The sequence below is a fragment of the Homalodisca vitripennis genome, chromosome 8, assembly GCF_021130785.1.
Source record: "Homalodisca vitripennis isolate AUS2020 chromosome 8, UT_GWSS_2.1, whole genome shotgun sequence".
In the NCBI taxonomy this organism is placed as follows: domain Eukaryota; kingdom Metazoa; phylum Arthropoda; class Insecta; order Hemiptera; family Cicadellidae; genus Homalodisca; species Homalodisca vitripennis.
In genome coordinates, this window is record NC_060214.1 from 107,670,820 (window position 1) to 107,695,787 (window position 24,968).

At 30.8% G+C, this 24,968-nt stretch overlaps 1 protein-coding gene across 2 annotated transcripts in view; it reads right to left on the reverse strand.

Moving 5' to 3' along the window:
- Positions 1–904: 904 nt before the first annotated feature.
- Positions 905–24,968, reverse strand: part of LOC124367852 (keratin, type I cytoskeletal 9-like) — a 41,826-nt gene continuing 17,762 nt past the window's right edge. The window contains exons 1-7 of one of the 2 annotated variants that reach the window (XM_046825016.1): positions 23,624–23,948; positions 13,801–13,990; positions 12,921–13,009; positions 9,187–9,326; positions 7,456–7,570; positions 4,416–4,606; positions 905–2,761 (exon numbers count right to left, since the gene is read on the reverse strand). In XM_046825016.1, coding sequence (XP_046680972.1) covers positions 2,536–2,761; positions 4,416–4,606; positions 7,456–7,570; positions 9,187–9,326; positions 12,921–13,009; positions 13,801–13,990; positions 23,624–23,674 — 1,002 coding nt within the window. In that variant the 5' untranslated portion in view covers positions 23,675–23,948 and the 3' untranslated portion in view covers positions 905–2,535. Of the gene's footprint in view, positions 2,762–4,415; positions 4,607–7,455; positions 7,571–9,186; positions 9,327–12,920; positions 13,010–13,800; positions 13,991–23,623; positions 23,949–24,968 lie in introns of those variants that run through there. The other variant, XM_046825015.1, reaches the window with a different exon arrangement.

The window sequence follows — 24,968 nt, forward strand, 5'->3', positions numbered from 1 at the left end:
CAAAAGTTATTGTGCGTTATTAGTGCAATACAAAAGAGTGTTTTGGAATTTAAATTTTACGTAAAATTTCCAGATAACGGGCGTACAAAGATTTAAGTAGTATACAACATTGCAAAAATAATTGTGAATACAATAAGTATGTAGTTCTTAATAGATCTATACTAAATTTTGTATAGAGACTGTATATACACCACATAACTTGGTTTTGTTTGTTTGGCTAACCAATAAAACATTGCAAGATGGTGTTCATTTTCATTTGGACAAAATGCTCACAAGTTTTGCGTTGAACAGTTTCAAGATTATGGATCTTCTAAACGTTTGAAAGTGTAATGATTATGGCAACACGGAGAGTTATTGTTCTATCAGTGTTGTGCAAACTAAACTTCTTAACTAATAATCCATCTTCAGATTGACATTGAGAGATAACGCCCACCTGTGAAATCTTCCTTTTTTTCAACTGAGCCGGAAGAGATATTTTCATTTGTTGTGTAAAATATCCCTTCAGGTGTAGTCAGAAGAAAGTTGGATGTGGCTGTCATCTTGAAGTATCAACTAATTTTATTTGTGTTATTAATTTTAAAGATTAATTGGTAAAACGCTTTTTAAAGCCTTTTAGCACAATCTCCCCTGCCCACTTTGACAGGAAGGGGCTGAAGCAGAGTGAGCCACCCCTCTTTCAAGGGCCACAAGCAGCACAAAGGTCCTTTTAGAACTAAGTGCAATTAGACGTTTGTCTACATATCACTTGATTTGTTTTTCGTAAATTACCTTTCATGGAAATTAAAACACCAAAATGTTATCACAGTAACTACAAACTGATTTTAAAGTAGCCTATTTTGAATTACTGTAATCTTATAAAACAACTACTTCATGATTCGAGAGAGGTAAAAATAAATGTTCAAAATGTTTATAATATTATTTTATTATATAGTTTTCATATAAATAACCGAGCTAAAATAAGTTTGGCTATGCACCATAAAACGTTTTGTGTGAACAAACACTTTACTTCCAAGAAAGGCAGTCTAAGTAACCAAACTCTTAATCTAAAACCAGCAGATGCTCTGTAATGGTAACAAAAATGTCAAAATGTAACTTCACAACCAGTAAATTGGAGATCAGAATTCACGTTCACATAATTTTTTAATTTTGTGCTTTCACCCAACTATTGAAACTGAGATCGAAAATAACTTTAATATTTATTGTATCAGTCTTAAAAATCCTGGCAATATCTCAAAATGACAGTAATTTAGTGGTATTTAAATTCTTAAAATTACTATGTAATAATTCTTCAGTTATTTTATTGACTAAAAATAAATCCTCAATACTTTTCTCTTCATGTTTGAAAATACATTTTAATAATTTTGCATATTACTTTTCTCTTTGTGTTTAAAAATACATTTTAATAACTTTGCATATTTCTCTTCATACTTTTACTGCCTTTCTAAGGGGCAGATTTGTTAATTTTGTAATATAATATACCACAAAATGTGGAGTTTTTGTTTTGTAGTGTTTTTTTTATAGAAAAAAGAATACAACAGTAAAAAAGACAATGTTATTTAAGAACAGCTTCCTTTTTTGCATGAAAAACAGTCTTGAGTAAAAACATGAAAGCATTAAGTTAATATCTCCATAAAACTAAGGCTACATTTAACAACTTATCTTAAAAGGAACTTGAACAAACTTATTTGTGATTGAAACCATGCATTATCATATTTTTAGTAACATTTTCCATACAACGAATTAATGATAATTTTTCTTCCTTTTTTGGACTAATGTATAACAAGATATATATGTTAAAAGTATTTCAATTGTTTGAATTGATTATGAGTTTGTGTTAATTTGTTTGAACATTCTATAAATAACGTTTACAAAAATTAAAATGTCATACATATGTCAAAAGCTTGGCACTTTATAATAATCTTTATGTGGCAACACTGATTTATGCAGAGGCAAAAGACTTGAGTACAATGAAACAGGCCAACTAACTTTACTGCGTTCTACTAGAAAAGCTTATACAAGTAACTACTTATAAAATGCTAGGACACAATATATGTGCTACTAAAATAATTGTTTGGATATTTAAAATCAATAATGGGTCATATCTGAATCCGACTTTCAGTTTACTACTTACTGGCTTGTTTTATTCACCCAAATGTAGATTCAACAAAATCAATTAGATAATAGAATTGGACGGGAAAGGTTATTAATTTTGTTGTATGTATTTCTTGTGCCTTTCAGGCGTATCACAGCCTTTATACTTCACGTATTTCGGTGAAAGCCAGTTTGTGTTTCAGTATTGAACGAACATTTTCTAAACGTTTCCTTCCGTTAACAACCTTCATAAAGAATAATTATTATCACAATAAAACATTAACTGAAGTCAGCATAATGTTTGTTCAAACAGTTTTAATAAAAAACTATCGGTATTCTTATAGAAGAGCAACCTCATCAATGCAAATCAAGCATTTTGTTATACATTTGCATACAATTTGAAAGAGAAATGCTAAAGACTGTAAACTCTCAAGATTGGAAATGCTACTGGCTGGGGTCCCTGTTGCCGCGGCCTCCCCGGTTGCCGCGGTGGTTGTAGTAATGGTTGCCATTGCTGTAGTACCGGGAACGGTTGCTGTTGCTACCAGATGGCTGGCTATAGTTGCGGCTGAGGTGCGGAAGGGAGGGAGCTCCTTGACCACCCTCCCCACCACCTCCTCCTCTGCGTTGGTTCCCCCCTCCACCTGATGACTGTGACGAATACTCGGGACTGTAAATAATAAAAACCCATTTCATTATATTACTGGTGCTATTGTTTCTTTTCTTTTTTTTTAATAAAAACTCATTGTTTTAAAACATTGATTATGGAACTTTTATGTTGTTTCAACAACTGAATAAGTCAAGTAAATATGCAAATCCAATCGTATTTTTTAACTGTCACTGTCATTATAAAATAAGATACAATTTTATCACATTTGTTTATTTTAGGTCGTTTTAAATCAATAGTGTGTAGTTGGTCATTTGCACACATGAGATTACAGGAATGTATTTATAAAATGTATGGTTCATAATTTGATTTTTACTAAGATCTCTACTACTGAAAAAGTTTCACATTCTTAAAAACTAAGTCCATTTTCAAATGTATGAAAGAATGGCTTTAGTTTGGTTCCACAATCAAAAATAGTTTAAACATCTTAATTTTCTCAAAAATATTGAACATATTGTTGGTTTTTTTGAACCCTGATGACTACAAATTTTTCTAGACATGCATTTTCAAGTTCAAGACTTAAAATACATTTAATTTCATACCTCAGATATCCTTTAAATAATTTTATTTTCTTATTACTGGGAATATTTTGGGGAACAGGTAAGCAACTTTTCACTTTTTGCAATAATAAACTGCTAAAGTTTGATGAACATATTATTTCTAATCATACAGTACAAGCTAATATAAACTAAAGTATCAGTCTGTTTTATTTTTATTGGTAAAAAATAAGGTGTTTTTGGATTAATTAATAACAATTATATTACATTAACATTGTATTATACAATTTACCACATGTTAAAATGATGCTGAAGAACATAATTGTATTTTCATGTTAATACTACTTAAGCTAAAAAAGTTCAAATACCCAAGTAGTTTTTCAGAATCATTTGCATGGTTAGCATTTGAAAATTATAAAATCTGAGAATTTTGAATTTATTAAAATTTGGACTTGAAGCACAAGGAGAACACTTACAGAACTTATCATATTACATACCAAAATAATCCTTAAAATGTAGTAAAACTAAATATAAACATTGTTATCTACAGTCAAAATGGTGTGATATGTAAAATTGTACATTTCTCAGTTTTTGCCACCAGTTAAAAGCAATAGTTGAATTTTATTTAACTGAAATGTACGGATTGTAAAGTCCTTCAATAATCTATAACATTACACATGTTCACATTTGAAAATGTCAATAATCAAGCCCCCGACCTCTGAATTTTGGCATACTGTGTACCTAGGGGAGTGCCAATGGCCGAGTGGTCTAAGATGTTGGACTTTGAGTCTGAGTTAGAGATAGTGCAGGTTCGAATCCTGTCGATGACCGTTGCCCTTTTTATCAGTACCATCTATCGACTTTAGTATTAGTACTGTATCGACTCTCCCCCTTATTCTGTTTGATAAGATCCTCGCACAGGCCAGTGGCCCATGAGGACGGGCAGAATAAGGCATAAGTGGAGATCGGCTTCTCCTTTTATTATAAAAAAAAAATTGAGGTGAAATTGTCTAGTTCACTACTCTGCAATATGTTACTCCCAATTTATATGAAACCCCTTATACAAAACAACCTGCGTAGTAGATTTCCCATATTTTCCCATAATACGATAAAGAGGAAATCGTTCAAATGAATTTCAGATTATGAATTATTGCTCCTACCTGGTCCTAGTTCGTTGCTGGGAGTGGTGCCAATAGCTCTGCGAATGCAGGGGAGGGAAGCGATGTTCGTGGGGCTGACTGCCTCCCCCTCCCCCACCACCCCCGCCACGTCGCCCACCCGAGTGTCTGCCACCACCACTACCACCTCCACCTGAACTGTTCTTGTTCATTGCTGCCCGCAACGCTGCTATCTGTTAGAAGAGCAAATACTCGTAGATCATTTATAGATGTCACAAGAGTATTATTACATTAACTTTGATGCAAATTGTAATATACTACTGCTATACATTTTAAATAAATGGTTAAACTTAATTTGTATTCTGATGATTATAGCTAGAAATAATAAATAACTCAGTATGATACAAATGTGAACTTTAATGATGATAAATTGACATACAGGTTTGAATTTTGAAACAAGATGGAGGATACAATAATGGTACATCAAAAAAAATACAGTTCTTAAATTTTAGGGCAGGGTGGTCGTGCTGGCTTAATGAAATAGAAATATTAGGTATTGTTTTTAATAAAAGATATTGTAATTTGAAAAATAATTTTGTTAAATTTTAATTATATTAATTTTGAATTGTTAGCCAAATCGAATGTTCCTGGGTTTTATGTTCTTCCAATGGATCACTGTTAAACTTAAAAGGAATTTTCTCACCCAATGTCTGTCTTCTGCTTATCTGTACTTCAGTGATAATATGAATTTATAAATTAACCTTTCTTTTGAATCAAATACTGCTGAATAAAATGTAACCAGTTTATTTATTTAATATAATAATCTTGCTTCACTTCTTCTATATCCCTCTCTCCTCTAAACTTTTAAACCTCTGCTCTCTTCACTCTTCAACAATCATCCCTGCACACTGTATCACTGACTTTAGTTTACTTTATAACTTTTGAGTTTTAGATGTAATAATAAAATTTAAAATAAAATAAAACACATGTTTATTTATGTGTGAATTTGGATTAATTTTGATATATTTAATTTTGTATTTATTATTGTTTGTATTAAAATTTGAGACAATTTATAAATAATTATTCCTTAATTATTTAATTATTATTACTAATAAATGTCTAAATTAAATTAAGTATTCATATGAATGTGAGATGGGTGTATGAAATGAGTCATTACAAAATAATACAAAAAGTGTTAACAAAAATCTTGACTTTACCTAGACTGCAAATAGAATTCTTATTACGTTTAAAACAATGTTCAAAAGTCTTGATAAATTATATTGATCAGCTTTAATTCAGAGTTAATGTAAAAGAAAGCCAAACAAATAAAAGATTAATTTGGTGAAAATTCCAAATTTGAATTGCAAAAAATCACTACTCTAAACTTCTGGATATTTAACGTGAACAGTGAAATAACGTGTTTCACTGAACAATGGCAAATGTCCGAAAAAATCCTGTTTCCTTCACAATCCTTCCATCGTCAAAAATAACCTGCAAACAAAGTATTGGATGTGAGTATTATAGAAGATACTTGACAAAGATCTCTCTTCCATTGCTTTATTTCTATTTTTTTAGTAGGGAAGGAGGAGTCTAAATACACTTTTGGTCGATTTATTGTCAGGTATACTGAAGGGGGATGTGTGAAGTGGTTACCTCATTTGCCGGTTTAGTGTTGCTCTGCAACATCTGCTATTGTTGCTTTCATCTCATTATTCAGAGTAACAGATTACTCCATGTACAACCACTGCTGATTAAATCACTGAACAAGTGATTTTATAACAATAACCACATTAGTAAAGGTAGTTGAAATTTAGTTGCTTCATAACAACTCCAATGCAATCCAAATGAATAATTGGACAATATTGTATTTTGAGTGCTACTCATATTTCAGTACTATACTCTTGTAATAGTTTTAATACTGTTAATTCATTGCCATTATTGTTATAAGCTGTATTCGAATATTTCAAACTTAGCAGATATACAAGGTATGTTCAAAAAGTGATGGAAATTTTCATTTTTTGAAAAAAATGTATTTATTATTCATTTACATTAATGTTGTCACCCTAAAAAAATAGTTCCCATTAGATATTATGCACTTGTGCCAGTGCTTCTTTAAATCCTTGAAACATTTCTCAAACTTGATCTGTAGGATAGCCTTTAGCTCTTTGAGATAAACGTATAAAGTGTCTGTATTGTAAAAGTAACCTGTACAGAGTACTTTTGGTTTGCGATGACTTGTACTCTTAGGACGATGAGTATCCGGTACAAAGTATCTTTTGAAGTTGTCCCAATATGATCAGTTGTCACAGTAGTGAATATGTTGCCAAGCTTTGAGCAGCTCTGAACTGTGTTAGTTTGTTGTCATTTGGTTTTATTATGATGCAACATCGCCCGGGGCAGTGTGACGATTTGGGCGTTAAAACGAGTAGTTGCCGTTTGCGGTAAATTAACCAAACATGTTCAATTTATTCTGTATTAAAAATTGTTACTGCAAACATTATACACTCTGACCTTCCACTTTGTCCTCCTTTTATTACTTCAAAAGTGCCATTAAATAACCGTTTTGGGACCTAATATTTTAAAGATTTCCTGAAGGAGTGCCCCTGGCCCTCCTATTGGTCTGGAGGTGTTTCCATACCCCCGGCTCAACGGTGTACCGGACACGCCCCAGGCAAGATTTCTGGGTGTGCCACTATATCATGATGGGTTGGGTTGAGTTACTACTTGATGAGTTACTCCATTTAAAAATGTGAGTTGCACCATCCCCATTTTTGAGGAAAGGGGTGTAATTTTTAACTCCATCGTAGACTGATCAGTTGATGTTTTTACATATCCCAAAGAAAATTGGAAGTTTGAAAGAGTTTGGAAGAAAAAGTATGAGTTTTGGACACCCAGTGTATGTTTACACAGGTACCTTTTTATAGCCTCATGTACTAAGCCCTGAAGTCAATTTATATAACTGGTATAAACACTCTCTTGTTCAATGTGCAATACAACAAAATACATTTGTAGACATTTTTCAGCTGTTTTCACTACAACCAACTAAATCAATTCCATTATGTAGTGTGTACTTAAAGTATACCTCTTTTCTTTGATCTTCATTGTCACGTCGTAACCTACGAATAAGTCTCTCTGCGTCTTCCAATTTAGCTTCATTGTCTACCTCAACAGCACGAGCCTCCAGAGCCATCACCTGTCTGAAAGATGAAATTTGAAATTGGTGACGTGTAAATATATATATAAATAAATATAAATATATTTTTAAGTTTTATATATATATTTCAAGCTCATAAAATTTATAGCTTATTATATAAATAAAATACCAGATTGCACATTAGTAAATATATGCCCCAATTCGCTATGCTTTTTTGTTTTCTTCCCTTCCACATTGCAAAATATATTACATTTTGGATGATATTACATCACAGTCTGGATGATGATTTGTGTTTTGAAATTTTATAAGCGTCTGAGAAAGTAGATTCAAGTTTAAGATATTAATTTAATTCCTATATTTGTGACTAAATCTAAAAAACCAAAGTTACTCAGTTGACAGTAACTTTTCTACTTGGACAGTAGTGGGTGAAGACCTAATTTTGAACTCTGTCACCCAAGAACTTCCACCATCTAGAGACCGAACTTCTGGTGGCAAAACACGTATTTGGTAAGTGTACGCTGTCTTCAGTACCTAGCACTAAGTTTGGAACAGCAGCAACACCAATTCTAGATGTGAGTCTTTGAAGGCTTTTCTTCTATTACACAACTTGTAACCACTATATCTTGGTAAGTGTACGCTGTGTCTTCAGTACCTAGCACTAAGTTTGGAACAGCAGCAACACCAATTCTAGATGTGAGTCTTTGAAGGCTTTTCTTCTATTACACAACTTATAACCACTATATCTTGGTAAGTGTATGCTGTCTTCAGTACCTAGCACTAAGTTTGGAACAGCAGCAACACCAATTCTAGATGTGAGTCTTTGAAGGCTTTTCTTCTATTACACAACTTGTAACCACTATATCTTGGGAAGCACCCAATCTGTAGCAATAAAAAGAATATAAATTTTAGAAATAAAAATTAGAAATATCCAGACACAGTTTTGACTGAAGAATTCTTTTTGATGCCAGGAACATTTTTTTTTATTTTTTATTTGGGGGAGTGGCAATCTGTACATAGTAGTGGTGGGAAGGCTTTTTTATTTTGTTTTACTGGTGTTTTGACTCGTATGCCTCCATGTATTTTGATTATCACGACAAAGTAAAATACAGAGAATGACTTTTGAAAATTATTTAAATACAGGACAGTTTTTTTCTTTTAAATCAATCTATAAACTAGTACAGTTTATAGTGTAACATATTTTAAAACCCATTTTATGTATTAATACTGGTGTTATTTTGATGTTTATTTCAAATTTTATTCAAAAAAGTTGAACTAACCTAAAGTCATATATTTTTTGATAAAACTTTAGTTATTCTTTTTTAATATATGGTCATCCATATTTATTAAATATTGCTTACTACAGCATTGTTTACAAAAAGGTATAGAATCCCTGCTCCAGAGCAGTAATTACTAAGGCCATAATCTGGAGGAGGACTACATCAGGAAATATGATCAATGTAGATTCTATGGGCGAAGTCTGCAGGGAGACATACACTTCTAAAACTCTAACCTTCAAATCTTAAATGACGTGGTTTTTAGCTAGATAACATTTAACGAAAGGACCTTATCACTATGTAGATTTCTTAATCTATAAAATCTAACACCATACCTAAATCAGACAAACAAAGAAGCTGAAACTCTCATTAAAAAACTACGAACTTTTTCTGTTGCTCAACAAGGCTGTTGAGGGATGTGTTGTTGGCATTTGCCTCGGCCAAGGCTGCTTTCAGCTCTGTCACTTCCCGATCCAGCATCTCCACCTGTAGTGTCCGTGTGTTGCATTCCTTGGGGCTGAGTACCTGGAAATATCCACACATATTTCAGAGTGTCAAACTTGAATACACAAAACGTAGCTACGGTGAGAAGGGTTGGTTCAATGCGAATTTTGAGTGTAGCTGCATTTCACCTTCCGTTTAGTGCAGCATCTGAAATCGGAAACTGTACAGAATTAACTCCTAGAATCTGGAGTCCACGTCTGAAGATGAGATACAAAATAGTCAGTTATGAAGAAGTTCTAAATAAACTTTGCATCATTTCGACATAAGAGAACACCTCTTCATCTGGATCTCTGCTGGGAAATCAGACAGATATCTTTTTGTAATTTTGATGTCTCTGATATGGAAATGATTCAGAGTTCGTTTTGAACTTCTTTATCATGTGGACTCCAGATTCTAGGAGTGAAATCTGTGACAGCATCAGATTTCAGATGCTGCACTAAATGGAAGGTAAAAAAATAAAGCTAAATTAAACTTGGATAGTTCAAACATTTATAATTCACAATTTTGGATAGTTAGGACTTTTGTCATGGTTCTTTGACATCCCTATACAATAAAAAAAGGCTGTATAATTCAAAATCTTTAATAATTAGAAGTTTTTCTTTATTTCTCCCTTTAGCTTTGATTCATCCAAGTTCCACAAAACGTGTCAACTTTTAGTTAAACAATTGAAAGAAGATATAAAAACCTACTTTAAAGGTAAGTATTATAATGCATTAGAAGCACACTGGGTACCCAACTCTGAGATTTATTTATTGTAAACATTTTATTTAACTTATAATCAAATATCTTACTTACCATAAATAATAAAAAGTACATTTTCATCTTATATAAATTCAAAAGATAGAACTAACATCCAAATAATCACCATAACAAATTCTAGGAGGTGTAGCCACTTAGCATTTTACAAGATGGCCTACAACCTAGTTTTTATGAAATTAATAGAATGATTTCCCTCGAGAAAGAAATGTATTGTCAGTAACACTAGTTTTCATGATGATTGAAATGGGAAGTTAGCGAATAGGTTCAAAATTATAAACAATAAATATTTTATAAGTCTACTTTTCTAGCTTGATCTATTTAAAGCTGAAATATGTAAACAATTAGTTTAGGAGCAGAGAGCCAATTTAAATTTGCACACAGCTTGCTTTTTCTTGAAATTAGTAGAAGAATTTCCTCTCAGAAAGAAATCAGTTGTACCAGTTTTAGTGAAGGTTGAAACGGGAAGATAAGGAGAGGGTTGAAAATAACAAACAATAATTTTTATCACAGATAATATTATTTTAGGTAACAAACTTAAAATCAACCTTAAGACACTTAAATAAATGTTAAATCTGCTTCAATCTACAATATGAAGATCAATTACTTGGCTGACGATGATTTATCTACTTACATGTCCAAGACTGAATTGTTATATCAGCATCAGTTAACGAGATACAAACTGAAAATGTCAAAAGCCACAGTTTGTTTATTTCAATATAGGAATACTGTGAGTTATTCAATTTTCTCTTTGGGCAATTCCAATTCCTTATACAAGTATTTTGAGCTCTAACAGTTGAAATGTTTACATTTAAATCTGATAACATAAATTTATTGTTCCTTCGAAGCAGCAAGTTAATTCTGTAATTCCAGCTGAGATAAATCTTGCCCAGTGTTATTTATCTCGTCTTCTGGTCCAACCAATAAGATTTATGTGCAGATTCTCTAAGTTAACGAACTTTTAACAGACCTCATTAAATTTTCATTGTGAATTCATTTATCAGTCATTGAATACTGTATATTGCTGACATTTTTTAATTCGGACAAGAAAATTAACTGACATTAACAGCAATGATTAAATTTCAATCCTTTGGTATGGAGAAACTAATACAAAGATTTTCAAAATAATATTTATCTCCTTTTATCCAACTTATCCAAGCAATTAGTATAATTATTGAACGAACTATTACATATGGTAATTTTATATTGGAATAATTGCTCTTGCTCCATTATCGTCAGAAATCAGAAAACTTTATTCAATTTCATCAAGAAAAGAATAGGTGTCAAAGTATTACAGTATGAAATAATTTACATTACATGTCATGTTTTAATGAAAACTGTTTATTGAAGTCTTGAACTCGTCAAGGGTGTAGATGGATCTGTCTTTGAGCCAATTTAGCAGTCTTCTTTTTAAGGTTTTGGTGTCACAATTTTTGAAGTCTTGAGGAAGTAAGTTGAACAGCTTTGCCCCAGCGTAGCAAGGTTTCTTGGAGAAAAGTGCTGTCCTGTGTATCGGTAGGGAGAAGTCAATGATCAGCATGATCAACTAACAGAACACATGTTGTCTAGCTCTATCCTGAATTAAGTTGATACTAAGTTGAATTTCCTGAATGTTTATAAAAATAGATTAGAAACAATAATTTCATAAAATCATAATTTACACCAAGTATTGTGGTCATCCCCTCCTTGTATTTTGATGACTTTTAAATATACAAATTAGTTATACCTATGTTTTGATTTGATTATTAATTTTTGTATTATACTATATTTTTATGTATTATTTCATTTATTAATTATTTCTGTCAAATGTTTATTAATTTGGCAAGAAAGTCATATTATACATTATTGACTGATACATTCTATACAGACTGATCTAGCTGTTTGTTTAATTCAAAATTAAAAAAAAATTCATTTGATTAAAAAAAAGTATGTATGGCACTACACATAAGTAGAAATAAGTGTAGTTATTACATTAAAATTTAATATAATAAACAAGAATGAATCAATGTTTTTACTGATTCTTGTATCTTTAATCACTGGTGTATACTCCATTAGCATCTTAGTTGGATTTTTACTCATGTTTAATTTGGGGGGGAGGGGGATAGTGAGGGTGCTTGCTCCCAAGAAGCTCAAAAATATGAATCAACTGTATGTCAGTGGTTGAGTGAGTCACACATGCAGTACATAAGGTCGTGCAATAATTTTTCTTTGAGTTGATAATTCAAAAATTTAATAGTCACATCTTTACATTCTTGAAGCTCTTGTCTTATGTCTCAGTTGTGTGAGTCCGAAGATGTACTCATTGAGTACGAAAGGCCTCACAAAAATAAAAAACTTTATGTTATTGGAGAGTTTGTTAGAATTAATAAGTCACATCTTTCTTAAAGACAAGAAAAATTGAAAAATTCTTACAGCTACTCCACGAGAAACTATAAATATTTAAAATAGTAGTGTTCAAGTTCGGTTACTTTTGTAATCAGGCTCGAGGAAACATAACTGGAGGTAAGGATATGAAGTTTTTTTAAGATACATAGTATATGAACCAATCCAGTCAGTCAAATTCCATGTATATACTGTATAAAATTCATATCCTTATCCTTAGCCAGTTATCTGTGAGCCTGATTTCAAAATGATCCATGTTACAGCTATAAATGTCTACAGCTCCTCATGGAATGATCAAAACAATTGTTCTATGAAATAAAAAAAAAAACTTGACTCAACAAAATCAATTATTTTATCATAAAATAAATTCTATAAAGGTTGAGTATTAGACTAAACAATTACTTTTGAATTGAGTAAATAAATAATGACCTATGTGACTACGAGTTAACCAAAATATTTATTTTATTTGATACTTACAAATTTATGCTTTTCCTCAGGCGATGAATCGGAACTGGAGTGTGAAATTGTGATGCCGCCTTTGCTGAAGACCAACTGGAATTGTAGATCTGCAAGCCCAAATTAGTATTTTGTAGCAATTTTTATTGATAGGCAATTAATCTTTCTTTGCCACATTACAGTTAAGTAATGGTAAAAGTACTGTATGATCCAAGCATACTTTTAATGTGGTCATACTTTAAATTGGACAGAGCATTTCCTGTATGTAATACAAATAGCTTCAAACACAAAAATAATTTTCACCCGATATCTCTATTATATCTCTATCTATAGTTATATGTTTCAATTTAAAAAGGCTTTTTATTTTATAAATAAAAAATAATTATTGGTAAAGTTAGAAAAAATAGATGTTAGAAGCACTTCTCACACATGATTGAAAAGCTATTTCATAAATAGACAGCGAAAGTTTTTATATATAATGTAACAGGCAATGCAACTAATGTTGACTTTGGTGTAATTCAATGTACGAGTAGTAAACACGGCCCAATGATGGTTTTTAGTTGAAATCAATATTAAACAGAGCATTAACATATTTATAGACACAACACACTAATTTTTTTCAAGGGAAATTCCTGGGCAGAAGTAAGCAGTAAAGCTTTAAAACAGTCTAATTCTCGTAAAACAACAGTTTGATCCCAGTGTGTGGTCTTAAATATAACAGAAGCCAATTTTTGTCAATATCCTGAAACTGAAATTGTGTAAACAATTTAATAGAAAAGCAGGAAGCACCTAAATAGCATGTGTGTATGTGATAAGGCCAAAGTTATTTAAGAGCCGGCTGTAGTGAAATGACTACAGCCAGCTCTTGAGATTCAAATTGTAAGAGTCTATTGTTATTTACCCCTGTTCCGCTGGCGAAGAACCTCGACTTCCTGATGCAAAGACGAGAGCATCAGCTGGTGTTGTTCGTGAAGCCAGCGAATATTCTGTTCCAACTGGGCAATGTGCAAGAGAGGATCAGCTGACATGGAGGGCAGCAGCAGACCTTCTGAGCGTCCCACCACCACCTCTCCCCCGCATTTCTTGGTAACCTGATCACATAAACACGTTACCTGATTATCTCAGTGTTTACAATATTTTGCTCTAAATGGGTAATGTGCAAGAGAAAATCAGCTGCATGGAGGGCAGCAGCAAATCTTCTGAGCGTCCCACCACCACCTCTCCCCCGCATTTCTTGGTAACCTGATCACATAAACACGTTACCTGATTATCTCAGTGTTTACAATATTTTGCTCTAAATGGGTAATGTGCAAGAGAAAATCAGCTGCATGGAGGGCAGCAGCAGCACCTTCTGAGCGTCCCACCACCACCTCTCCCCCGCATTTCTTGGTAACCTGATCACATAAACACGTTACCTGATTATCTCAGTGTTTACAATATTTTGCTCTAAATGGGTAATGTGCAAGAGAAAATCAGCTGACATGGAGGGCAGCAGCACCTTCTGAGCGTCCCACCACCACCTCTCCCCCGCATTTCTTGGTAACCTGATCACATAAACACGTTACCTGATTATCTCAGTGTTTACAATATTTTGCTCTAAATGGGTAATGTGCAAGAGGATATCAGCTGCATGGAGGGCAGCAGCAAATCTTCTGTACATTCCACCACCACCTCTTCCCCACATTTCTTATTAATATGACCACATACATGATACCTGATTATCTCGGTGTTTACAATTAATATTTTATAATACCAGAATGCGGCTCAACTTCCTTCCCTTTACGTGGATCTGAAACATGCTTTTTGCTCTTTCCACAGTACTATAAAGTTCTGGGAAAACTAATTGGAAACTTTGTCTTGGTCAATGGTAGTCAACTACATTTCCAAACAAAATAAAAATTCAAGAGATTTTGAGTATATATTTAAACCAAATTTGTTATACCAAATGATTTGAACTAAATAAAACTGTACAGAATCACTATTAGTGACCATTTATCAAAAACTCCTTTTTAATAAATTCTTAAAATAATCTTGTTTTTAAACTAAAAAAAACATACTCTTTATACAAAAATAAAGTTTATTAGTTTTAAAATATATTAAGGACAACAAAGTTCTCTGAAGATATTTACAAATTAGACTTACATACCAAATTTCATCTAAATCAGGTTTTCTGTTATAGTTTAATTGCGGTTTGAATTTCATTTGATCCAATACATAAATAGAATATTGTCTAACTTTTGAATAAACATTTTTTACAGTTCACTTTGGACATAAAAAAAAAAAAAAAAAAAAAAAAAAAAAAAAAAAAAAAAAAAAAAAAAAAAAAAAAAAACTGTATTAACATTTATTAAGTACACGAGTATGCAAAATTTCATCAGAATATATTTAATTTATTGTTATAACCAATAGTTATACACAAAAATTGATAATTTTCATATAAATAAAATTTTTTCACTGTAGGAAGATATCATCAAAACAAATATTTCAACCGAAAACTAAAACTCAATGTCTTATAATAGATTATCGCCGCATCTTCTCAACATTTACTGGAGACCTGACCATCTTTAATTATACAATTAATTGAAAATATATATTACCAATAAGAAGTGAGTTTACAATCAATGTGTCATTCTACCAAAACTCTTCCTGAATTAATTGTAACACATATTTACCACTCCCCTACAAATTCATCAACTCTGAATATTATTATTTTCCCGGATTTATTAAAAAAAAGGTCAAACATGTATATAACTTTGTTCTAATATACTTTATTAACAAGAAGAGTTTTCTTACAATCTGAAGTACCGATCCAGAAAAAGCTATAGAAATGACTATAATAATCATGTTGATGCATAATAATTGAATGTTGCACATAATATAAAATACTCTTATATATAAGCATGTTGATTTCAATAAGAGAGTCTGTTATCTCAAAACACACATGAACTGCTTTATGAAAAGTGTTAGACTGCTATGAACCTGTTGACAATTTCCATTATCGAGCGTGTAGGATATACTTCAGTATTAAGTTTTACAATCTCCCTTATCAGGCTTTACAAATCTGCAGACTAAAAGGTTTTGGAGCTTTGTTTAAAAAATATCAAAGCTCCAAATTGAAGCTTAAATAATTTGAACTGTAATTATTATAGTATAGTTTTAGAATGCATTCTTAAAGTTTTATCAATTAAAATAGGTATAATTCAATGGTTCAGTCTGAGACTATTATAATTGCAAAAACTGTAAAATACCCATCCACCTTAAACATATTTCTGGTGCTATGATTTTTCTACTGACCTCCAGCTTTACATGCCATTGAATACTGACCATCAGTGACTTCAAATTTATTTACTAACACAGTTTTTTTTGTGCAAGTCATATATTAACATTAAACATTATAAATATATATTGATAATAATTAAAATAGTATATGTATTCATACATACAGTATGCATTTGTATTAGTTTTATTGATAATACAAATGAATCACAGTCTATACAATAAATTATAAATAATAGTTCACAAGAGGCAAGTGACATGTTGACCTCAGGTTGTTTGTTCCTCAAGTGCCTCCTGAATTTTAAAAGCTCTCCCAATCAAGTGGTTTTTGTTTAATTTCTTTTAAAAGTATTAAAAATATTAGCATTATTTAAGAATGTGGAAGGGAATTAAAAAGCTTAGCTACAAAAAATAAAACTGAATTTTGGGACAAGAAAAGACGGAATCGGTCAAACTAGAGAATTTCCTTGTATCTTGTGTTATGATTATAACTGGGGATTGAGAAACTTTTTTGTTTTTAAATACAAAGCTACTGTGTGAAAAATTACGAGGCATGCCAGGGTGAGAGTACTTTGGATAAGAAGAACTCCCTACAGCTCTCAGCTCTCCTGCTGGTCCACCCTAAGACAACCCTTAATGCCCTTTTTTAGATTGAGTACTGCAGAAACCCCAGAATAGAATACCATACCCTAACATTTTATTTGAATAAGTTACTAAAACCCAAGCTGAGAGTTTCCCTGGAGACAAATTTAGAAAGACACCTCAGAGCAAGTTGCTGAAGATATTTAACTAGCAAGTTAATGAGAGAGTTTGTCCTACTTTAGATTAAAATCTAAATGAACCCCTACAAATTTTGCACAATGAACATTGTTAAGAATATCAGTGTTGAGAAAAAATTGATTGAGGGCGTTAAGAGATTTATGGGAATGAAATTTTGCCTTGTTTGCCATGAACCACTCTAGAAGTTAAATCAAAGTGCTAGGACAGGATATCGTAATCACTATGGTGATGAACTAAACATGTGCCATCTGCAAAGAGGGTTGTTGACAGTAGATTCTCATTTTATGGTGTTTATGATAAACTTAGGGAGATCATTAATGTAAAGTAAAAACAACAATGGTCCCAGCACTGAGGCCCGAGGTACACCTGTCTTGACTAATGAGTTGTCTGAATGATAAGGGTTGCCCTTGCTGATTATTTCAACACACTGAACAAAGCAAATCAGATAGGATCGAAACAACTGGCCAATAGTAATGACTTTTTACTGCTCTGTTTCGAATAATTATATCTTTCATTTATTTTGTTATTGTAAGTGGCCATGTTAAGAAATTTTCCAACACCAAATTATGGTTTTTCATCTGTTTATGGTGGGGGGGGGTATATTTATTTATTTTATTTCATACAATTTTTGTTGTCACTTTTACCCATAATAATAATTTTCTTCTTAAAGGCTTATATAAAGTAGTAAATACACAAAAGATCTTGAGATTTTCAATAGGTTTCTTTAAACTTGTATAAGTAATGCAGTATTTATTGTTAACAAGTTAATGAAGAAATTCAATTTTCTTTTTAGTATCAATAGGTTTGTTAGTATAAATTTATCTTGTGTAACTGATTTTCTCCAGTCCATTGGTATAAAGCCATCTTAAATATAGCATTATTTCTGGGAATAAAAGGGAATGAAATGAAAAATGACCATTAAAAAAGTGCAGTTAGGACTATAAAGTCCTCTCTACCATTAAACTTTAATAACAAGAATAGACATGTGTGTCAACTTCATGCACGCTGTCTCTAAGATGCATTTAATTAAAAAAACAATAGTTAATCTTAATGCAGCTGAACTAAGGAATACAATGCATAAACTAATAATATAAGATTGATTGTTATTGTTAATTCTCCTACTTTGTTCCAACATTTCACATTGTTAATGGATTAATATCCAGAACAATTTTCCTCATATCTTTGTTACGATCATTCACTCAACTTGTAAATAGAATCATAAATACTTTAAGCCGTAAGCTGGATCAAACACTTGTTTCATAACCGCTGGAAGTTCTCCGTCTATAACACTCCTTGTCTATAAACAACTTCAATGTAAACCTCCCAAAACTTCAAAGCCCAAGTTCAGTAAAGGCAAGCTGTGCAGGTGAGTACAGTAGTTCTTACATATTATCCAGTTTTATTCTTTCTGCTAAGGTAAATTTGTAATACAGGGTGTTTCATGAACACCCAAGCATTATAAGTGTTCCTTAGGCTGAAAAGGCAATAATATTTCAATAACATGCTATGGGTTTTATCTGTCTCCATGTTACTTCAGTTTGGGAGTTAGAACTTACAATACCTGTATATTTCTATTTATGCCATACATAAACTCCTAATATTATGAGGTAATACGATGCTAAATGGTTATATATTTGTTTTTTACCACTAAGTTATTTAAATCACGTTTCTATATAAATGAATAAGGCTGGATAGAATTTAGTAAAAAAAAAACAACAACAGTATTTTATTAATTCAAATCTGAGTAATGATAATTGTATAAAAAATATTTTACTTTGGTATTTAAAATAACTATTAATAATTTTTACATGTTGTATGGATTCATTACAGGAACACAACATCATCCTCCATGTACATGTTTTGTATTTCAATTTGAAAACACTTTTTTTAGTTACAGTGACATATTAAAATATTTAACATTTTACAATTTACAAGTGATTTTTGAGTAATTTTGCTCAGGAAATTAAAAAACACTCAACATTTTTTAAATAAATATAAATGTATCACCTTTATTTTGTTTCTTTACAATAACTTTTCTTATTTTAGAATATTATTATAAATTTTTTTAAATCAACTGTATGCTCTTAATCTATAAATCTTTATAGAAATATATATTCATTTGATACTTTATTCATGTTAGTACATAAAAAGTACATGAATTTACAAGTGTCAATAATTTACAATAAAAGAACAATTATATATTCAGACAAAGGATTATACTGTAATTGTGTATTGACTAATAAGTTCTTATCCTAAACAATATAGCACAAATAAATTCAATAAAACCCTATTTTACAATAAATCACAACATTATAAAAAATAACTACATTTAAAATTTAAGTTTGACATTTTAAAAATTGTAAACATTTTAAAAATTTTCAATTATTTGGATATCTCCAAGGTTACACCCATTTAAATGAAATTAAATTTATTTTTTAATAGTAAGATATTACTAAAAAAACACATCTAGTAAAAAAATGTTATATTCAATATTGCCATTTATAACTCAACTTAATGTTGTTCTATATCAATAAAATGTTTTTATTGTTTGTTGTTACTGTTACTTACTAGTATTTAAAATAATTCTTCGAATTTTATTTAAAACGCTAATTAATCTAAAGTGCTACTCACTTTAATTTCCTAAAATTTGAGTTTTTGTTCTTTACAAATATGACACAGCCAATTAAATTGATCAAATATTGCTTTCTTCGTTATTATTTAAAAAAGGGCATAAAACATCTTTAATCCGCAAACTTTTTAATATTTAAATAAAGAATTACAAAAAGGTTTAAATTATTACGTAGCATTTGGATTTGTATCAATCATACCTTCAAAGCATGATATGTATTATGAGTTTATGTATGTATATATGATAAGTATGTATTTTTAGTCATTTCCCATAATTCTATGACTAAAAATAAGGTCAAAAATGTGTTTGAAGTGTAAAATGTTTCTTATGAGACTAAAACCAAGATAGCCACTAGTAAAGCTTATGAATAATATTCTTAAATGTATTTTCAGTGTTCAAAAAATCCAAGGCTGTCTTTATTTCCTCACCAAACAATAGTTGAGGTTGTGGATAACCAACCATGACCTTGTTTAGTTGTCATTATGATTAATTTCATCATGTCAGGTTTCAAATACTACAACATTCTTATTCATACTACAACTTTTACTCTGGCCATTAACATTGATCAATTGATAAAGTCATGTATTTATAAGTCATGTATTAATTAATAGACAAGTGTAGTAGGAAGGCCATCACATAGCTTGAAAAATAGGATAACATATAAGATTTGGTAATTGCACAATACAATTTCATGTGAAAATTTAATTATTTATTAATACCCAGAAATAAAAATAAATGCTTGATTTTTTTCTATTCTGATGGTATAGAACCAAGCTTATTTATTGTTGTCAACAATAACTTCATGTTATTTATAACTTACATATCATGTATTATAAACGTTATTAGGTATACAAAAAAAAATTGCTAAAGAACCTTTTGCAGTCTTTATCTTTCTACAAATATTCAAATAACTATTCCTTCTCTGAGCAAGATTGAAATGTGTTTGAATCTCCTATAATTTACTGTCGATTGCACTTGAATTATTCAACAGTTTGATGTGAGCATCACAGAAAACCTCTCTTTAGTTTTATTTCATCTTGTATTATATACTGTAACAGGTGATTTTGTGTTTGGATACAACAAACATTTTATGTTTACAAATAATATTTACTACTACTCAAATTTGCTAAGTTTTGTCCATTAAGTTAAATTGACTTTGTATTTTATGCTTATAATATGAGAGTGATTAAAGTTTTTAGTAAAAATGTCTAATCAAAATCTTGAAGGGGGCATGGCCCCTTTGGTCCCTCCCCTGGGCCCGTCACTGGGTCTGCCTGAGGTCAGTGATTGAAATACTGAACCCTATATTCCGTTTTACTGGGCCAGCCTGGGAGCTTAAGGATGTCCAGTAGCCCTGTACATCTTTGAAGGACTTAGTATTAAATAGAAGTAGAAGTTACTTATGCAAGTCAACAAGACACGACAAGAGGAGCTGATACGCATCCCTACAATACAAGAACAGCACAAAATTATACAATTCCCACCCACTGATTGGCCCTTTTCGAAAAACAACCCAAGTATGCTGGAGCAAAATTTATAGACACCTTACCACAAGACGTCAAAAACACTATAGTACGGCGGCAATTCAGAAGATGACTAATTTCCTGGCTTCTTGTTCAAGCTTCCTACTCCATAGAGGGGTTTATGAACTGGAGGCAAAATAATAAATCTACACCTTTTCAAACACACTGAACTATCCCTTATTTTGTTTCTTTTGTTATTAATTGTACTTCAATGCAATAAATCAATTTATTGTTTTAAGACTTTTTACAAGTATTAACAACGCCAGTATTGCAGCACAACGCCAAGTCTAGATATTCTTATAACTATAAATTAAAGATAAAATATTATATTTAAAATTCATAGTTTTTATAATTTGATGTATGTTAAGGTGTAAAAAGAGTTATTAAAATAATGCCATCAACTAATTAAAACAAATTTATAAATAAACTAACAATAACAACAAATAGATAACAACTAGAAATTAGATTATAATCTAATTTAAAATAGCAATAACAAGGAGTTGAGACAAATAACATTATAAGAGTAAACCATTTATGAAAACAAATTTGACCCAAAACATATCCTGATAGCTGTAAAAAAAAGTATTAACCAGTGATCACCTACAAATTACTTTCTGAAAATTAAGTTTTACTAAGTGGTTAAATTCAATTACTAAATTATTTCGATTCCTGGTATTATGGTTATGAATATTGGATCTGAAGTCTAATTTATCTGGATTTTTCATAATGTACTATCAAATCGAAAATATACAAATTGATTACCATAGGTATTTCCTGAGCTATGAAATTGTCACCATTCTAATCTCAAAGATTATGAATAAAGAATATTGTCTTCCAAAAGAGATACTGATTGTAATCCTTAATTATCTGTTATGCTGAAAACCCTGTAAGTATTTTGGAAATTGGTGGTCTTGAAGAGGAATATCAATTTATAGAATTCTTTCTGTCACAAGGTAATAATCGGCCTCTCATGTCATTAGTATTATCAACAGCACTAATTTTTTGGGAATTCAATAATTAGATAACCAGTTAAATTGGAACCTACGCATAGAATATATAAGTAAGGGGCTCTCTAGGGTTATTTACCTTAAAGGTCACATTAATTGTGCTGTTCCTAAAACTTATGTGAAGACTGTCTATTTTGCCTATTTTCAAGCAATTTCTTGATACGACTTAACATATTGGGGCAATAGTTTGGGAGTTCAAGGCATTTTAACTATAGAAAAAGCTATCAGATTAATGACTAATTCTCATCCATTGCAACTTTATAACCACTTTTATTTTTGTTAGAAATTCAAACTGTTATTGATCTTTTTGTATACGATATTTATCTATATTTAAAAATTCAAAAATATTTCAGATTAAACAATGAAATTCATTCCTATAATACACAAACTAAAAATAATGCTGCAATTGGTTTCAACTGTTTTAGTAAAACCTTAAACAGCCATGTAGTGATAGCGTTGAAAATCTATAATTCTTTGGAATCATTTATATATAAATGCCCACAAAAATTTTTCATTGGTTTTTATTTTTATATTTGGTTTTAAAATAACCCCTAAGATGAATTAATTGCATTAAAAAAATGGATTTTTAGATGTGTATCAATTTATAATGTGGATCTGTACATATTTGTATGTATGTATGTGTATAAATACTGTTTTATAATTAATTGTTTTAAAATTTTATTCAACTGGTACTAGTTTATTTTAAATAAAAGTTTACTTTTCTACATGTTATTGAATAAATCACTTGTTTAGTCTAGAAAAAGAAGCACATAAGAGCCATTAAATACAAATTTAGGTTAAAGATTATAATTAAAAAGTAATTATTCAATTTAAATGTAAATTAATGTTCTGTTTGGACTTTTCCCATGGCTGTATTTTGAGATTGTCAATGATTATAAATAGCAATATGTCAAATAAAGACATGATTATTATAAAAAGTGAGGAGAAAATCATCCATACACACAATACACCCTATCAATAACATTCAGTTCTACCCAGTTTGTTAAATTGTATACCAATTTGAAAATGTCCTTTATCCGATCAATTTGTAATTGTCATTTTGGTAAAATAATATAGATCTTTATATTAACACCTTGCCTCCTATAAGCTATTGTTAATGACAGATTTTAATTTTTATTACATTGAATACATTTGTAAGACATTCATGTCTAGCCCATCAAAAATTGATATTTTAATTACAGTAAGTAGAATAGTTGTATATAGCAGTATATAAAACTGAATTTAAATATAAAAAACTTTAAATTAGTAAGTATTAAAGTAATATGGAAAAAGGTCAACTTACAAAATAATCTGTACTAGTGCACGTTTAAGCTAAATGTTTTATAATACTTAAACAGTTATTTTCTGGGAAGAAATTTCAATTTTTTTTCAACTAATCAAAAAGCTCCTTTTAATATAATGGGGAAGACAAAATGGTGCCCACTACTGCCCCAGCAAACCGCCAGGACTTGTTGAAACCAACGGTGGACTTGTTGCAAATAAACTTACCTGGGAGTTGAAGGACACGGCCGGCATCTTCACCAAGACTTTAGATGCCATCTCACCGAATGTAACAGTGACGTCTTAACAGTTGTCACCTAACAGTACAACCCGACCACACCAGTCCTCATTGGCAACTCAACCACCGAGACGCTCCTGCTGACGACTGTGTCCTATAGGTAGTATTTTCGGTGGCACTGACACTCAAAAGCGATCATGCACCAGTTGTGTTTGAACAGTCACTCACATCATAAGAGAAGAAATAGAAATAACTATAAGCACGGAGACTATTGATTAGTCAGACTCCCTGGCTCCTGCCGGTCTACTGGTATTGATCACCACCCACCCACGTTTCAGCCTCTCACCCACCCATCCACCCATTCGCCCACCACCCACTTGCTGTCACAGTACAACACATACATCCCACATCTCTTATCACATATCTGACATTTCATTGTAACTGTGTATTCACTTTATTACATCATAATCTTTACAATTGAATTATCAGCCCACAATGAAAAGCAATCTGTCTAAAAATACATGTTCTTGTGTTAAAACTGATCATTAAAACTAAATGTACTAATACAAAAATCAATTGATGTTTTATACTAATTTGTATAGTTATTTTATACCTTTTATTTAATACTAATAATATCTTTTAAGCTTTTTTCTAGAGATAAAACATTAATATCAAACAAAAACTTTTAAGTTGCAACATACATAAGAACAAGACTGATATATATTATTAATATATTTACAATATTTTGTTTTGTATGAAATATAACTACTATACATTATTAAATGAATCCATTACAATAATATGAATTTGTTCTATAAAAATATTAAAGTTGTACTTTCTCATCTTGAAATGCTCATGAGACTCAAATACACACAAATAACATTTGTAATATTAAATCATCTGTGAAAACTATAAATTATCATATAAATTAGCTTTGTTAATGATAGTTATATTAATTTTATTCAATTGGAAATTTACAGCGGCAAACATAAATAAAAATGCAGTGACAGGATGATCACTTTGGTTCTATGTATGTTTTGAAAAATAAGAATATTAAACCCAAATAAAAATGTTCTTTCTCATGGACCATTTGATGGAAATCAAATAGGAAAAATTATTGAGTTTTAAATTTTTTTATTGAAAAAGTAAATGTTTTTACTCCCAATATACAAAAATTACATAATTTAATCCATGAATTGTACAAACTGTGTGAACATGTTGGACATATTTTGTATAGGTCTTTAGAAAAGTCTTTGAACTCTATGTTAGTTATAAATTATACTTGAAGAGTTTAACTATAGCTAACTAATAAAATTAAATCAATAATAATATTAA